Source organism: Stegodyphus dumicola, chromosome 10 (genome assembly GCF_044657685.1).
Source record: "Stegodyphus dumicola isolate Sdum_Otavi_A_Nest chromosome 10, ASM4465768v1".
NCBI classification, from domain to species: domain Eukaryota; kingdom Metazoa; phylum Arthropoda; class Arachnida; order Araneae; family Eresidae; genus Stegodyphus; species Stegodyphus dumicola.
The window spans coordinates 170,265,886-170,285,504 of NC_140777.1; the positions used below are offsets into that span (position 1 = coordinate 170,265,886).

At 32.1% G+C, this 19,619-nt stretch overlaps 1 protein-coding gene across 3 annotated transcripts in view; it reads right to left on the reverse strand.

The window, feature by feature from the left end:
• The window catches only part of LOC118200274 (uncharacterized), a 30,279-nt gene that overhangs the window by 9,147 nt on the left and 1,513 nt on the right, over window positions 1-19,619 (reverse strand). For 2 of the 3 annotated variants that reach the window (XM_035372220.2, XM_035372219.2), the window contains exons 2-3: window positions 16,174-16,316; window positions 1,893-2,002 (exon numbers count right to left, since the gene is read on the reverse strand). In XM_035372220.2, coding sequence (XP_035228111.2) covers window positions 1,929-2,002; window positions 16,174-16,316 — 217 coding nt within the window. In that variant the 3' untranslated portion in view covers window positions 1,893-1,928. The remainder of the gene's footprint in view (window positions 1-1,892; window positions 2,003-16,173; window positions 16,317-19,619) is intronic. The other variant, XM_035372222.2, reaches the window with a different exon arrangement.

The window sequence follows — 19,619 nt, forward strand, 5'->3', positions numbered from 1 at the left end:
ATATTATTTCAGTTGGTATCCTACCAATCATAAGGAATAAAGGCGATCTCATAGAAATTTCTAAAATTAGCTGTTAGGAGCAATAAGTAATTTGAGTTAAGTAGCCATACACCTTTATATGTTATGAATTAGTTTTACATTTTAAAAATTTTTCTGTGATATTGTAAAAGTGGTTAATCTTAGCAAAAAATGAGTCAAACACCGAGGCCTCTTGTGCAAAACAATTAGCTGTGTTGTGAATGTAAATCTTCTTAAGAAATTCAGAAGCGCTATTCCAGCAAATACACAGATCATAAATTTTAAAAAAATCCAATGTGTACATCACATGACATTGTGCGGAATATTAAATTATACGCATTTCATTAAAACTTATTTCCTCGAGTTTCATTAGAGATACACTTCTCATTCACTTAATTCAGTTCTCACTTCGCGACAAGGCAAAAATACATAAAAATTCAAAATATCTATATTAAAAATTGAAAGCTATAGAAAAACATAAAACACCAAATACAAATAAAAGAATCTAAAAAAATTTTTTTTTACAATTAAAATTGCAGTTTCTACGCAAAAACAAGCAATTCGGTAAGGCAGATTTTTCGGTGCACAAAACTGAAAGTTTACTTTTGGTCTCACTCGGCAAAAAGACAGTGAAAGCGTAGAAACTGATTTTCGTTATGGACGCTATGCTGAGTCAATATATGGGATAGTTTAATAACTTAAATGATATTTCCAGAATGGATTAAGCATAATTTAAGTCGCAATAATGAAAGAAGACGTTACTTTGTTGTTGCGAAGCTTAGTTTCTCTAGATTAGCAATAAATCCACTATTCAGTTTCAAATGTAAACAAATATGGCCTACTGTGGTAAAAAAAAAAAAAAAATTAGACTTAGCCGCACTTAAACAGCTTTTAAATTGTTGCTAATTCTACAACTATAGCATGCAGGTTAACTAAAGACGTAAAATCCTTAACGGGAAGATAACAATATAATTCAGTCATTTTTAAAGCAAAAAATGCGTAATTTACAAACATATAAGAATAAAGATACTGAGCCGAGTAACAGAGTGGATATATATATACTTTTAGTGCCGCCGATTGCAACCAAAAAAGGAGGTGCACATCTACATGTTATAGCAGTCCCACATACAAAATTTCAACGTTCTGAGGCTATTTGTTTTTGAGTTATGCGAGATACATACATACGTAAGGAGGTACAGACGCCACGAAAATATCTCTTCTGAATCCATTTTAGATCAGTTTTATAATTCGTTCGGGGAATAAGAGTCCTTTATTCTGTCCTTACGTATAGATGTCACACAAAAACATCTTTAAATTGCATTCGATAGCGGTTAAAATGGATATTTTCGTTGAAATATGGTACCTGGACATTTTCGTGATTACAATACTTCCTTTACTTCGTACAAGGAAGTAGAAACAGTGTTATTTGAAAATAGACTACAAGATGTGTAGTGGCAAACAGGGCTGACGCAATATCCGTGGATTGTAAATTATGTCACCCCATCCTGCCTGAATTATAAAATTTTCCCACACAAGGTTGCAACGAATAATTAAGTTTAAATAATTTGTTAATTAATAAAACTTGATTAAGATTAATCCTACAACTGTATTGTACTGTAGCATTATGATCTTTATATGAAATATATACGTGAAACTCATCATTTTCACATTTTTCCGCTTTTTCAGAGCGTGATGAATTATTTTTGTCCACCACTATATATGCCCTGAAAAACGGAAAATCACGTAACCTTTTTGCAGTGGTAGATTAGGAATGAGCCCCTTGTATTTCAGTGGATGCCCTGTTCGTTAAAATGTATGGCTATATAGCGTTTCATTATAATTTTAAAGAAAGGTTTATACAAAGGTATATTTACCTGTAATTTGTATCTTGAACTTTTCTTTCTCAATATTCAGTCAACATCTCTACTTGGAGCTACTTCCGATTCCTGATCCGTTATATTTTTCATAGTTAGATTCGGCTCATCTACAAACATTGTTTTCATTTTATTAAAAATTTCTTTTTGCATTCAATAAAACGAAATGTTTTCTCTTGTATGCTGTATTTAATAAAAAGTTCGAAGTCTAATTATTAAAGGAACTGAGTTACCTTCTTATCACCCTGAGCATACCAAGAAAATTTTATTCGATATTTACTCACTGCTATATATTAAAAACTTTTAATTTCGCCGGAATGTCGATATAGTGATTGCAAAAGAATAGAAAAAGTCGAGTATTATTCGAACACCTATATATATATATATGGTAAACCCCTAAGCAGGGTTCGTCTTAATTCTACCAACCCTATCAGCATCCATTCTTTTGGCTTTTGAAACATTCTGCTGATATGGAAGAATAGAATATGAAAGGTATGTTTGTCTTTTGTTTTCTTAATTTCCTTGTTTTCATTTTTAATAAATTTTATTTTCAATTTAACTCAGCTCGCTCCATTAGCTTATTTTTATGAGTATATTTTGGCACAAATTTAAAATTCACAAAAAGCTAATTTTCGAGTAATTGAGCCGTTTTGGTTTTAGGCTTTATATAATTCGACTGAACAATTTATTTTGAAGAAACAAAACTGATTCATTAATTCTTGATGTAGAATTTTTCATCTTGAATTATTTTAGTTTATGTAATTAGTTTCTTTTGCCCTTTTTAGGGTTTTTTTTAGGCCTTTTACAGGTTTTTTTTTTTTTTTTTTTTTTTTTTTTTTACAATTTTTGACTATTATTTATCTTTTGTATATAATTTTTGGGGTGTACTCCAAGTGCGCGAATCAAAATTTCTTCCCCCGTTGCCTACATGATTACAGTTTTACTTTTCGAAGCCGATTGTAGCCAAGAGGAATATAAAAATAAAGAAATAGAATTACATATCACAATCACAAGCACAGGTATAGAATATTTAACAAGCAGGCTAATTATTTGAATAACAGTAATAAATGCGAGAATTAACAAAGAAAATAAAAGGTATTAGTAAACATACATATTAGCATTACAAACATCTTTCATTAATCACAATATTACAGCAAGGAATATTATAATAATATCATAAATTAAATAATTATAAAGCATACCAATTGTATTTTTTATAAATAACATCAATAATAGTCATGATGTCTGAACTAGACTGGAAAATTTAGTATAGCTCACTGGCGTGCAAAAGATTATTCCATATCAAAGTGTGCTAGAAATATTTTTTGTTAATTAAAGTAATCGTGTAAATGTTTGCAGAAATTAATAGTTAAATTTTAAAAAAAAAAGCTTAGCATGAAATCTATTATAACAACATTAGTATGTGTTTGGAACTCCGACGTATAAATTGTAAATAAATTTTAATTATTATGATAACATACATATGAAACTTGAATACAGTGCAACAATATGTGAAAAAGGAATGGATTTAAAGGGAACTGAAAATCCCAAAATATCAATATAAGAGAGTTCGTGTTTTTTTTTTTTTTTTTTTTTTTTTTTTTTTTTTTTTTTTTTTTTTTTTGTTGTTGTTGTTGTTGTTGTTGTTGTCGTTGTTGTTGTTAATTCTGAAAATTCTGCAGACGCTCATAATTATCAATTTATTAATTAAATGTGCATTAGAAATTAAATGTATGCCAAAGTACATCAGGTAGAGTAACTGGAAAACAGAATAAATATTTAAACGTTTCTAGTATTAAAATATGGAATTTGTAAGAAAGTTAAATAAACTTAAAATAACCATAAATAATAAATCATAAATAGTTAAATAACTTCAATGACTAAAAATGGAAAGCTTAATACGGCAATATATTGCAATAATATTAGTGTGAATTTAGAACCACTTAAGAAATCCAATTTTTAGATTTAATAAAGAGAATTGTTTAAATTAAATTAGAACTATTTACCTAAAATGGTAAATTTGATAATTAAAACCATTCTGCTATCTAAGATGATTTGTTAATATTTATTTAGACAAGAAACTTATTTAAGGTGCGCTACAAATCCGATATTTGATAGGTTGATTATGTATCAGTTTTGTGTATGTCATTAATCTATCAATTTTATTATTCAAAACTGATATATATATCAGAGACTAAAATCTACAACTTGGAAAGTTTTTAATTCTTACAGAGAATAAAAAGATCTGGCTCATCATTTTAAGCATCATAAAACTTTAAAATGAGTGTAAAAGAAGTTCATTTTTACTTTAGCACACGCCAGACTTTAAATTAATATTTTAATATTTGTTTTGTATGCCCAATTTTTATAATATTGATAAACGAAAATAGAGGCTTGCAGTCTCAATAAAATGTCCCATTAATGGCGATAAATGACTTTTTGTAGCACCCAATCTTCTTGGTAAAGAAAGAGAAGGCAGGAAACGTCGCGCAGTTCGTGAATTAAATAAGAGAGGGGAGAGAATCTTCGATCAAATTTCGCGCAGTTCGTACCCTACCAATTTTTGGTCTTATTTGAGTATGAATGCATGTAGGGAAAAGATCTGAACATTTGAGAACTAGTAGAAAGTTGTTATGAAGTTGAAAAGGGGCTTTTGAGTTTCAAATGATTCAGAGGAACGAAAAATGTATTCGGAATTCATTAATTAACTTGGTTTAAAGCTTCAAAATGCTTTTCCCTTGACAAGTTCTGTTTGAAGAGTTAAACAGTGGAGATTAATAAAAAAAGTTATTTTGTTTTGTTATGCATAATGTTCTGTAATTTTTAAAAAGTTTCTCTTTTCATTTTAATTTTCAGTTAAAGATTATGTTTTTGAAAGTTTCATTAGTTTACGTTTAATCAATTTGGTAATTTTTTTACCCGGAAAAGAAAGGTTAGACCTTCATATAGAAAGAACAAAATTTTATTGAATCCGTCCCGACATGTACTTTTTGATTTTTATACTATATATATATATACTATATATTGCAATCTGCAATATTGCAGAGATCAACACAGAGCTCGAAACACAATTCGTGCTAGCGTCGTAGGAACACTTGTCCGACGAGAAGTCTGAGTCAGTAAAGATGTCGCTTTGCTGCTCCGATTAACTGGATTTTACACGTGGCGCCATCTCATGAATAGAAGTTGAAGTATCTGTCGGAACGCCACATATATATATACATAAAGTAAGAAATTTAGAACTAATGTTTCACAAAGACCAAAAATTTTGAAATTCATAATTAATAAATTTCAAATAAACCTATAAATACAACAAAGAATTTAATAAATGTAAAAACAAAACTTTTAAACAATCAATACCCCAATACAAAAATTTTTTAATGAAATTTAAAGAAAAAACATAATGAAGAAGATTTTGCAGCATCATGATTTTGTAATGAAGAAAAATTTCTGTCATTTAATTGAGGAAGAGCACAAGCATATTATAACAGGAAATCTGGACACTATTCAAGATCAAGAGATTAGATTACTTATGAAAAAAGGAACGAAGTTTATAGCTATTAAACTAATTAGTAAATTACATTGCATAGAAAGTATTTCTTCAGATATTGATAATTTCATCTTGAAAATTAGTTCTTAACTTTGTTTACTTTCACATTTATTTTAAGAATGGAAGAATGAAATAGTTACTCAAAGCAAAAGGAAAATTGAGAAAATACGAGGATTTAAAGGACTTAAAAACTGGAAAAATTTACTTCTGAATTTTCACAATTGAAAAAGCAATTTACCATAACCAAAATTGTTAAAGCAAGCAATAATTTCAGTATTTTATGAAACAAATTCTACAATGATGTAATTGAAAATGAGCTGAAAAATTCGTCTACCTATATCTGCAAAAATAAAGAAAGAACTGTTATTAACAAAATTTCTATTTTTCACAATAAATGGAGAATTTCTCACTTCACTACAAATAACAGATTTGCCAATCTTTTATGCCTTACCAAAACTTCATGAAAATCCTGTAAAATTAAGATTTATAGCCAATAGTGCCAGAAACTTCAAGAAGAATTTTGATAATATTTTTACCAGTCTACTGAACTATTTGTAATGTAGTTTTTGAACAAGTTAAAGAAGACAAAAGTTTCTGCTGGATTATTAACGACAGCTTGAAAAATCATTGAAGAAGTTAGGAGTCTTAAAATTTACAATATAAACTGTTAATGACTTTAAAATCTCTCTGTTCAAGGAGAGAGAGGGTTTTCTGACTTTGAACCCTCTCTCTCTTTCAACCCTCTCTCCCTCTCTCTCTTTGAACGTCTCTGCTACTCAATGAAATTTACGAAAGTCTTTTAGAAATGATAGAATTTTTTCCTGAAATACTTAATATTCTGGATTTACAAAAATGGAAAAAATTTCTACATTTTTCGTTATGCAGTAACTATATTAAACATTAAAACATTCTTTACCTGCAAAAGCAATGAATTCCAATGGGAAGTTCATATTCCACTCATATTTGTAACTTATTTCTATTTTCTAAAGAATACAAATTCCTAAAGAGCCTTTATGCTAACGATTTCAGTAAATTTGAACACACTTATATACATATTGATGACATTATTACTTTCAACAATTTTAATCTCATCGAAAACAACAACATCCATAATCTAACAGAAATTAAACTTTTTTATAACAGAAAAGATTTTAATTTTTCTACTAATAAACTTATAAATTGGAACTCCGACATATCTAAAAACGTTATTGTAAATAATATTATTAACCAAATTAGCAGAATTAAAAATGTTTACACTGAAAGAGAAAGACAAAAAGAAGAAATTCTAATAATCACCAAAATTTTAAAAGATAATGAAATGCCTTTAAAATTCATTAATAGTCTTTTAAAGAGATCTGGAGTAGTCTACACCCTATAATACTTTTTAAAAGTATGAATTTTTTATCTGAATCTCCGAAAGAAAAAGATAATGAAGGACGTTATTTAGAAGGTTTATAGGTTTTTATTTTATTTTTAATTACTATTCTGTTACTAAACAAGGGCCATATATATTTTCAAAGTCGTCACGATAAGCCCATGACGTGAGAATTTTTACTTTTCTAACAATAGTTCCTTAGTACATTTTTATGTAATTTTAATTTACAATTTAAAAATAATCTAAAATTCATCTTTATGGATTTTTCTACTCATCTACAGAACAATTATTAAAATGATTTTGATCATTTTAGGCACTTTTTTTTAGTCTAATACTTTTAAAGAATAATTGATTTTAAAATTTAATTAAAGTTTTAAACTAAATTATGTTCTTTATTCCCATTTTTGTTTTAAATAAGTCAGAATTTAATTTCTTTTAATTAATATAGTAATTTTTTTCTTTGTCAAAATTAAAAAAATTTCATTGAAGTATTTAAAAGTTTTTCTTTTGGTTTCAAAATTCCATCTTTTGTTCCAAATTTTAGCCTTTTGAGCGATTACTTTGTCGCCAAGCTTTTTTAGTTTCGCTAATGAAGCCAAAAGGGCAAACCTGTAAGTCACTATAGTCGCAATATTCGTAGCTTCTATTGAGGTCTAATGAAAGTGCTCAAGGTTTTTAATCACTTATTGTGAGTTTTAATTAAGTTTTTTTCACCTAAGTTTTATAATTTCACTAAAGTTTAAAATTCTTTAGATTATATGATATATGTTTAAAGGTAAAATTTTAATTTAATTATTTTCACTGAAGTATTTTAATTTTTCACTTTCGGTTTCAGTTCTTTAAACAAAATAGAATTCTCTTTATTTCAGATACAAGATACTAATTCGAATTTATTTTTTTACTTGCTTTGGGAAAGAGCCAGAATTTTCAGATGAACTATTATAATTAAAATACATTGAAAGGGTTCATCGGCTAATTCTGGATACAGAACAGCAAGTAGTTTTGTAGAAAAGAGATCTCAATTGATTTCAAAGTTCCTTTTCCCTGAGGCAGTGGCACTGAAGTTGAGTGAATTCCTGTTCTGTCATGCTCTTTTTATTTTATTTTAATTTTTTTTATTTATTTATTTCATTAATTTTTATTGGTGTATTAATTGTTTAAATGTTTTGGTTTTTATTAAATTCTTTGTTGCATGTATAGAATTATTTGAAATTTATCTTTTATTAATTTCAAAATTTTTGGTCTTAGTGAAACATTAGTTCTAAAGTTCTTACTTTATGTTTTTAATGATAATTTTCAGCAGTTTAAAGCGCAAGAATACTAGGCAAATTTATTTATATATATATACATATATTGTTTTTAAAAAAATTCTCTTGTAGTTATATATATATATATATAGTACAGGATGTTTCAGCAAATCGGTTACAAACTTTCAGGAGAGATAGAGTACACCTAGACGATGGAAAATCACATAGCTATGCATGATCGAAAAGGCTTTCCTGGCGCGATAATAACAATACAAAACACAAGAAAGGAAGAGTACGAACAGGGTGAGGAAACACGTTCATTATGCTTAGTGCAACTGAAGAAATAAACAGATGTTCGAAATTACTACCACGGACCCTGATCTACGCCTCACACCTTCGTCACATGGAAGGTCTGATGTTCTGGAAAATCCCGGGCATACCCCGATCTTCCCCAGGAGCTACCACAATGCGTGCAACAAGTTCCTCAGAATTTCTAACAAAGGTTTCGTACACCAATGTCTTGACTTACCCCCAGAGGAAGTAGTCGATGAAAGTGAGGTCTGGCGATCTTGCTGGTCAATGAAACTGATTTGCTGAAATACCCTGTATATCTATATCTGTATCTATATCTACATATCTATATATCTATCTATATATATATATATATATTATATTATATTTCTTTTTAAAAATATGGGACACAAAAAGTTTAACTTCTATACAACAAAAATTAACCTAGATATTTAAGGTTTGGACTTTTTACATATTTTGACGTGACAAAAATATCAAACTTTTCGTTTTTCTTGAGGGATCAGTTGAAAATAAATAAGGATCATTCGAGGTTGATCCCCCTTTTCATTTATTGCAACCAATGATTTACATATTCGTAATCACTGGTTGTGTTTTTTGGCGCCTCCTCCCAAAAAACACTAACAGTAAGATAATGTATAGAATATATTCGTAATAAGAAAATAATGCAAATAATAATAAAATGCCGAATCTACCTTAAAATACTCTAAAATACACTCATGTCAATAAATTAAGGATAATTCGGAGTCACGCGGAAATCGAACTCTAAAATAAATATATCACCTTATCAGGTTCTGTGTTCCTCCTTACTTGCTTAGGGAACATTAACTGTCCTGACTCGGAACAGGGAGCTTACTAAAGCTATGTTCAATAAATTTGGGAAGTAGACAATACACACAGGAAGGGTATACGAAACCCTTTATTTTTCTCTCTTCACAATGATTTCCGGACGTCGGAATACAGAGACCAACCACTTGTGGTCTGAACGTAAGAATATAACAATATTAACTAAACTCTAACTAAACTAACTTTGGATTAATCAAACAAGTGCCTAACTCCAAGATTGGCTGTATATTAACAAAAAGCCGTATGTAGTACAGAGAACTGCTAACACTACGATACGTTTAAAATTATCAATAGGATTAAACCTCTGGCCTTGAAGGCAACCAGCAACCGAGTAAAACTACTATGGCAAGCGACCTGCTTCTAATAGCTCCTTCCTCTCTCTTGCTTGGCAAAATGCCACAACTTAAGTACTTGGCGTTCGCAAGACAAATTTGCATAAATAAGTTAAAGCTTTTAATTCTGGCCGGAAGTAGAAAATAAGAAGTGATAGTAAAGATTTAAAATAAAATAAACATTAGTAAAACTTAGGATCCTTACATACTTCCCGCCAGAGTTAATTAGTTTGAAACTGAGGTCTAAAACGACCTTGTTGAAAACTTTTAGCTCTAGAATCTAACGCGAGGCCAATCTTTTACAAACATTTCTCACTAGAAACTAGAAATTAAAAAAAAGTCGTTTTTACATTATCAACTCCTTGGACAATTACTTTTCATCTGTACTGCATCTAAATAGGAGTTCTTAGTTGAAATCTGGTTCCTTCCAGAGATCTGGAAGGAAAACTAGTTTAATGAAATGTTACACAATTAAATGGCAAGTAACATGAATACTTATATTTCTGTTTTACATTCTTCTTTCATTCGTGACGTTATTTAATTATCTCCCCGTGCTCTCTGACATATGTTGTAAAGGAAAACTCCAAACACGAACGTGTTTATGTACAAGTGTTCAACACTACCGCCTGCAATCAAAACACTAACGTGTTAAAATTCAACATAACAAGACCTCAGAACACACCTTATATTCATCTCTAAACCCTGAGGTACTATTCTGAAAAGTGGCTAACTCTGAAGTGTAGCGTCAGAGAGCCTAACTACATTCATTCAACCTTTAACACATATTCACAATAATTTGCTCTTTTTACAGTCACACGAATAAGTTAAAATTTTTGGCATTACTTTCACTTTTAACATATCACAGTATTTCTTAACGTTTAAAATAACAGTTCACAATGTATATAAGGACATATTAACATGCCGTTAATTTTACGCATTTTAAAACATACATTAGTAGTATATTGTTAACTTCTATTCTTTTTTAAGCAAGTGACAATTCTTCTACATTGAAATACTACATTTCAAAAGTCTTTCAGACTAAAACTTCTTTCTTGCCAGAATTTTTTAACTAAAAATTTTATACAATAACTTTTACAATTTTTCTTAAGGTACCTTTCTCAAAGATTATCAACGCTTTTACAATATTCAAGTATTTACACATTCCTCTTATACATTAATTTTAGTTTTACTCGCGAGTAATTGAAAAACATAATACCAAAATAGGTAACAACTCATTTCTCGCCTTTTTGGCGATAAAGGTAGACCTCACATGAGGTAAAACTTCTTGAATTCTGCCACTTGCAGTAAGAATGAAAGATTAACTTAAGGTTTCAAAGTAACATAAAGTTTTACTTATCTTTGTGATATTCGGACATCCTTTTTTCTGCCCAGTCCTGGAAGGTAGCGAAGACTACGGTTTGGTTTATCTTCCTTCTTGTGCGGGTTCGCCCTTTCGTTCCTTCCTCCATGAGCTTTCTTTTCCTTCCAGTTGGGTTACCCTTGAAGACCTTTTTTTTAGCCGCTGCCTGTGGTCTCGGCCGTTTGATGGCAGCTGGTCTTGGCGGAACCTGGACAACTCTCTCTCGTTCCTGCTTGGATCTCGTTGCTGGCTGTTCAAATTTGCCTTGTTTCTTTGCCTCCGCAGCTGGTGTTCCTTCATCAATTCGTCGACATTTGCTGCATAGACTCCTGTCCGATGGGTATATCTTCCGTTTGGGAGCCGGGTTATAGTTGCCGTCCTTTCTCCTGGCTCTCTTTGCATTCGTCGTACTTCTCTCTTCTTCATTCTGGGGATGGTCGTGCCCTCTCTTTTCTGGTCGGTGGAACGGCTTCTTTTTCTTGTTACCTTCAATTTTCCAACGGGGAAACTTTCTTTTCAATTGCTCCTGCCTCCTAATGGCTTGCCCTTGTGATTGTCGTTGTTCCACCTCTGGAGCTTGTGCCTGCAGTGCCTGTCGTGCCGGATCCACTTGTCGAATTTTTTGTTGCTCTTCCTTAGGCAGGTGGTGGAGGTTTAACGTTGGTGGTTCTGTTTTTTCTTCTCGAACTGGTTTCATCGTCAGCTTAAGGGACGCTTCGTTAAAATCCAGCGTTGCTTCTGCCTCTGAAAGAAAATCTATCCCTAAGATGATATGTGCTTGCAAATTCTTTACGATAAAAAACATAATCTTTACTTGCTCGTCCTTGATACAAATGTATAACGGTAATTTACCTATGCACTTGCATCTTTCTCCCTGCGCAGCTAACACTGTCGTATTATCCGAATTATATATGCGGTATTTACGGAAATACTTCCTAAAAAATCTTCTGCCACACAGGAACACTGCGCGCCTGTATCCAGGAGTGCGGTGGCTGGGATGTTATTCACCAACACTTCAATCTTTGGAAGAGTCAAATTTTTCACCGTCACTGTATTTAACTTGAAGGAAGAGGGGTTTTCTTGGCCTTCGGATTTCCGCACCCTCCTGTCAGCAGAAATCCGTTTTAGTTTAAATCTTGTTTCTTCCTTTCCATGCCTTCCTTCTTTTTCCACTGGCCTTCAGACTTTTTTTGTGGCTTACTATTGAAATGTCGACGTTCGCCGGTTGTTTTTGGATACTCGGGTTTCCTTGCATCTGATTCGCTTTGCTTCCGTAGCCGTGTTCTTGACTTTGCTGTGGTCTTGGCGCACCAAATTGGCTTCGTTGCTCATACTGGCGTCTTCTTTCAATGTCCGCCGTTCTTCTACTTTCAAACTGGATTGCTAGCTCAAATAACTTTTCCAGTGTAGTCGGATTCCTTAATTCAATAAAGTCTTGTAGTTGGGGAAGTAACCTCGGCAAAATCACTTGAATTATCTCAGGATCCGGACGGTTTCCATACAAGAGTTTGAAGACGTGAATTTTTCTTAAAATAAAGCTTGAGAGATTTTCAATTCGTTTCTGGTATATGCTGAAGAGTTCCGTTTCTAATCTTGCACGATCTCTTACAACAGGGAAAGCTTTTACTAAGGCAGTCTTAAAATTTTCGTAAGTATAGGTGGGACTTCCCGCTTGACCCAAGAGGCTTCTGCCTATACATTTGAACCAATTAAGCGCTTGGCCCCTCAAAGCGCTGGTAGCTAAGGTGACTTACTAGAAATCATGTACTGGATACAGCATGAAGTGGTCATACAATTTTTCCAAAAAACTGGTTACCGGTGAGTTTCCATTAAATGTTGCTTCTGGTTACATCGATGCGCGCATGGTCTGGACGATGTAACCAAATCCTTCCAGGGCGGCAGCTGGCATTTCTGGATTCTGAGCCGCTTCTGCAGGCAGCACAGGTTCTTCTTGAAACTCGGCCATGGTTATTCTTCTTCGTCGGGCGCCACTATCAGGTTCCGTGTTCCTCCTTACTTGCTTAGGGAACATTAACTGTCCTGACTCGGAACAGGGAGCTTACTAATGCTATGTTCAATAAATTTGGGAAGTAGACAATACACACAGGAAGGATATACGAAAACCTTTATTTTTCTCTCTTCACAATGATTTCCGGACTTCGGAATACAGAGACCAACCACTTGTGGTCTGAACGTAAGAATATAACAATATTAACTAAACTCTAACTAAACTAACTTTGGATTAATCAAACAAGTGCCTAACTCCAAGATTGGCTGTATATTAATAAAAAGCCGTATGTAGTACAGAGAACTGCTAACACTACGATACGTTTAAAATTATCAATAGGATTAAACCTCTGGCCTTGAAGGCAACCAGCAACCGAGTAAATCTACTATGGCAAGCGGCCTGCTTCTAATAGCTCCTTCCTCTCTCTTGCTTGGCAAAAAGCCACAACTTAAGTACTTGGCGTTCTCAAGACAAATTTGCATAAATAAGTTAAAGCTTTTAATTCTGGCCGGAAGTAGAAAATAAGAAGTGATAGTAAAGATTTAAAATAAAATAAACGTTAGTAAAACTTAGGATCCTTACAACCTAAAATCACTAGACACATCTTAAGAATCATATGCAAATTTCAGGAAGTAACCAGATGACACCGATGGTACGTCACAATGACGAGAGTGTAAGAGAGTGATATATAAGGAATACAGGCAAAGAAGTAAAATTGTTCTCAGGCGCTTTATAAGTATTTCAGTGCAATAACCGAATAGTTATGACACAATGGACGCATTTGGATGATTTTTCATGTGGTAGAATTATCGGCCGTCTGGAATGTGGGCGTACCCAACTGGAAGTATCAGACGAACTTGGAATTGCACAGAGTGTCATCTCCAGGCTTTTGCAACGATTCCAAGATGATGGTAATGTGAGTAGACGTTACAGCACAGGTCGCCTCAGAGTTACAACGCCGAATGAGGACCGATATTTGGCAGTTACTGCCAAAAGAAACAGGCGGAGCACAACCTCAGACCTGTCTCGTCAGCTGTCTTCAGGCACTGGTACGACAATTTGAAGGCAGACCGTGTACAAACGCTTAGGGTAGATTGCTCTATATGTTCGTAGACCTGTAAGATGCGTTTCACGTACTGCAACTCACTGTCGTCTGTGGTTAGCCTGGAGTAGAGAGCATGCATTGTGGACACCGCAACAGTGGGCTTGTGTGATGTTTTCCGACGAGTCCAGGTTTAGCTTGCAGTCTGATTCTCGTCGGACTTTCATATGGAGAGCTCCAGGTACCCGTTACCAACGAGAAAACATCATTGAACGACACCGTTACGGTGGTGCAGGAGTGCTCGTTTGGGTGGAATTATTCTGGGTTCCAGAAGTGACTGCATGTTCAAATTAGAACCATGACAAGCACAAAATCTATCGGGACGTCATTCTGGAACAACATGTACGTTTGTTTCGGGGTGCCATGGGCGCACAATTTGTGTTTATGGATGACAACGCCCGTCCTCACAGTGCAAACATCGTAAGCGAATGCCTTCAATCGGAGGATATCACCCGTATGGACTGGCCAGCATTCTCACCGGACTTGAATCCAGTAGGGCACGTGTGGGACATGCTTGGTCGACGAGTTGCAGCCCGTCAACCTCCTCCTACATGTCTACCGGAACTTCGGAGAGCATTGCTTTTTGAGTGGTGTAATATCCCCCAAGATCAGATCGATAATTTGATACTCAGCATGCCTAGGCATTGTACGGACTGTGTTGCATCGTCTGGGAGACTTACAATGTATTAACAATCATACCAACCATGTAATATTGGTTTTCTGTAAATAGTTTTTTTTTTTTTTTTTTTTTTTTTTTTTTGTAATTTGCTCGCTAATTTTTTAATAATATCAAACATATAGCATCTTTTTTTTGCTCTTTACATTTTGTTTAATAAATAAGCTTTACAAATAAGTCAAATATGTTTTGCTTCTAACTCTTCCTTTGCCGGATTTTGCATTACCTTTAATTTATGGACATGAGTGTATTAAGAATAGTCACTACCTAACTACACTTTCGAAATGCTATACAGATTTTAGGGACAACAGACTCAAGTTAGGCTTTAAATTTAAGGCAAAAAATCTAGTATAAAATCAAGATTAGCATTAGATTCGGAAATGCATGTGTCGGGCGGAAAAATCAGACATACGATATTAAAAAACGTTCAATTTTTAAACAATGAAAAGTTCAATATGTATTATAGATAAGTAGATATATTTATTATTAATAATAATATAATATTCTAATACTACATTTATATAATTAATTACTATGTATAAATTTTTCTTGCCTTGGATGAAGCAAATTTATTAATTATTTCATCAAATTCGATCATTTCAAATTTTTCGCTTTCCACATATAAACATGCTAGATCACTCTTAGGTGATCTTGTCCCATCGCTGATTGCAAATATGTCAAAATAATTTTTAATTTGCTGAATTCCCGTTCTACTGGACCGGTTGACAAAATTCAAATTGCGTTCTTCATGTCTCGAAAGCTCGACTTAGTATATATATCATTGTTATAACTTAGGTATTTTGGCACAAAATCGGACTTCTTCTGAAATGATATGCCGATTTTTTTCCATATTCGATTCTGCGACTCAAATTATGCCTAAATATTAAATTGGGTAAAATGTGGTGTGAGATTTACGGAGAAATTCATAAATTTATCTTGGCGAACTTCTTAATTTATAGCGAACTATTTTCCTTTCCCTTTTTCATTATAAATGAGTGGAAAAACGTCATCGTTCAGTATTTCAAATAATTTTATTAAAGTGCGTAAACTATATTTGGCATTTTTATCGCTTATATAAAATATATTAAATTTCAGATTGTGCCACTATATAAATTCACGTATATCATGGAAGTTTTGAATAAAAAACTCTAATATTTTGCAGATATGCTTAAGAATACATCTACTTTAAGATGATGTTAAAAATTTTATGGGTTATAATTCAAAATGTTTTTCGAAAATTTATAAAAATTATTTAAAAATACAAATTTTAAAAATAAATCATAAAAAATGGGCGAATTTTATTTGGAATAAATCTAAATTTCGAAATGTGAAAGAAATAATCAAGTTTAATAATAATAAAAAAGACAGATACCAAATAAACATATACCAAATTCAATTAACACTGTAGAGTTAAATTTATTTAGTTTAATTTAGCTCAGGTTTATATACATATTATATGCAAAACTTAATACTCACTCATTATGATAGACACTGATATTTTATTCAATTTCCGAAGTTTTTCAATTTCGATTGCCAGAATGTTATTGCCGTCTAGGTACACATGAGCAATAGGTAATCCTTGAAAAAGATCCTCAGAAATATGAGCTAATCGGTTTTTGCTTAAAAAAGAGAAGAAAAGTCTTATGAAAAGTCCGTAGTCTCTTTTAATTTTTGCATCTTCAATAAATTATATTCCATTTTAGGCTTTCCCAGATGTTCTTTTTTTGAAAATTGTCCAATGACACCCTTACACTTTGGACTAGGTAAGAACGATTCTCATCTCAGCCTTTTTATTCAGGACCCAGGCTAAGTGAACATGCGAAAGGATATGATTATGACTCACTATGAAGTCTACATAAAATGATGTCACAACGATGCTGCGCCGTTTAAGCTTCATATTCAAATACTTATACCATAGCACATTAATATCGCTGGTGTTGATACCTAATACAGTATATATGATTTTTTTTAATTACTACATCATTTCGTCTAGTCTAATTCTTTGAATGCCTGCTTCCCTCCACCCCCAATATCTTCTCACCAACTATAGTAAGGAGGTGGGAATAGTTAGAAAATTTTTAACTGAACGATTTTTTATGATCTTACCTAGATATTTTTGGAGGGAAAGAAAAGATCTCCAGTAGCACAATTTTTATTGCTAGCTCCACAAAGCCTGAAGTGGGAAAGGCTGAAATGGGACATCACGTTCAGTGATCGCTTCTTTATTTTCGTCCTTGTTTTTAAATATTAAATATGCAAACGCATTTTTAATATTAAAGGTTTAACTCGCAAATGCTACACGCAATATTATTAAATATTAAATTGTAAGAATGTCAATATATTAACAAGTAGAAAAATAATAATATCCCTTTTGAAGCAAACTCCTCGTATTTTGCAGAGCCACCGAAACTTGCAGTTCAGCCAGGGAAAAAAACATGTTCATATTAGCATTCATTCGGCGTAGTTAGTAACACACCATAGAGAGAATACGATAACTGAATATGAATTAGAAGCCTTAATTATGGCATTCCAATCATCAGTGTGGAAGGATTTTCTTTTCCTGCATATATAAAAAACCCGGATCACTTTTAAGTTGGAACAGGAAATTAAATTGGACCATTTCCTAATACATCTACACGATCAGTTTAAAAGTTATTGATAAAAAAGCACATATACAAGCCAGAATATTATGACTTGATAAGGTTATATTTAGTCTAGTACCGTAACTTCAGTTAAATATTTCATTACTTTAAAAACTAAATGAAAAAAAAAAAAAAAAAAAGCCCTGTTATGCGGCCTGTGGTTCTATTCTTCAAATGACAAAAATGCCTTAGCATTTACTTCTTTTCCTAAGTTGAAAAAAAAAAAAAAAGGCATGATGGAGCTGTACAATAAAAATTTTCAGATTTTAATGCATCAGTCCCTTTAAATAGATTGCTTTCATTTGACTTCAGATATCTGCTGGAAGCGTTCTTTCTTTGTAAAATGATATTACAAACTATTGTCAGGAGTATTATTTCATACCTGCATATTCTTTTAACAAAGATGTAACTTCTTCCATTGAGTTAATTTCTATTCGGAACTCGTAAGACTTCCGAACGTTTTGGACGAATGGTAACTCATCCAGATTTTTTATTTTTATTTTATTTTTATTTTTTTTTTTTGATTTTATATTGTTTTTGTTTCGCTTTTGATTTATGTTCTTCCTTGTTAACCACCATTATGAGTTATATAATAAATTGTAAGAAAAATCTTACAATATATATTTCCTGTTAAGCGAGCTTAGGAGAAAAAGCAAAATGCAAAAGCCGAAAGCACTTAAATAATAGAAATTGCACTAAATGAATATATATACTGTTTCATTAGCAGATAATTAGTAAAGTTAAATAAAATTAAATAATTTAACAAATACAATGTAATATTATATCTCATTCATATAAAGCAAATTAAATGTTTTATTTATGTAAATTCAATTGAAAACAAGTAAAATGATTACTGCTGCGAACTAATTTACAATATCATTCAAAGTCAGAAAACATAAGTAAATTCAAAGAAAGCATGTAAATACATAAAAAAAATATTATACAATCCAAAAATTTATCTTCAAATCTGTTAAAATTTTTTAAAAACTAAATTACATATATAAAACTGATTTTCGATTTTCAAATTATTATTTTCGCTTAAATTAGATCATTACAAGTACTTTTACACTTTCTCTGTCTGATTTCGTTAAAACTTTTGACTTTGAGGACTGCTATCTTTCTTTCAACTGCCGCAGTGTTGAGATGATTTGTTTTGACAATCTTTATGCTTTTTAATTGATTTTTTTTATCTATTTTAAGTAGTACATATTTTTGCTATGAAAAGAAGTTTTGGGTTCTTATATTTTCCTATATTATCTTCCTACTTCTGGTTATCATTTATACAGGTTTTTTTAATTTATTTATTTATTCACTACAGGTTTTGTAATTGCATATTCGTTTTGTTTATTCTACCTACTCCGAAGAATATTTATTACTAGAGTGAACTTCAGTTTTTTTATTTTTAATCATCGGCCTTAGAAATGTTACAAAATATTTTTCAAATCCTTTTTAAATCTTTCCAAAAGTAAATTCAAAGAAACAGTTGATCATGCCGAACTATGATCTGCTCTCGAAAAATAGCTACAGTTTTATACAAACCTCTATCCTCTTTTTATGACATTAATTGAAATTTGCGTTATTTAAATGATTTTTTTTTTCATTTTATTTGTTTACTTTCAGCCCTCTCATAATTAATTTACATTTCTTCATTGTCCTCCGTTCGGACCACGATTTTTTAACATTGTCGTCACTCCGGAATTCGTAAGAATGTAGCTGACCTATAACTGTTTTAATAGTTATTTTTATCTAAACTATGCTGTCGGATTATTATTAGATGTTTCTATATAAACATAATAATAGTTCTATATAACTTCTGTATGTTTACGATTTGCGATTTGTATCGAGTATTTGAATTCATTAAAGTTATAGCAAAACGAAACTTCACACCTGTATGTCGGCGCCATTTGATTATCCGCCACCAAACATTTGGGGGCACCGACGAGATTGCGAAATCGTCAGCAGTTTAAAATACAGATAATACTTTGACTTCCGTTCCAAACACATATATAGCTGCTCGCACACGGTGTTCTGAGTGGAAATTTATTCAGAACTTTCGACGTGGATTCTGGAATCCCTGGAAAAATGACTATTTGGTTTCTCTTCAACCGCGATCCAAGTGGCAGCACACTCAACGATCGACGTAGTGTTCTTGTCATCGAAGTTGGATGTCCACCTTTAACCTGGGTGTGTCATCGTCGTTTATCCTGCCAAAGACGGATTAGTTCGCGCAGCCACAATCAAAACTAAGACCGGTGCCTTCAAAAAGCCTACAACCTAATT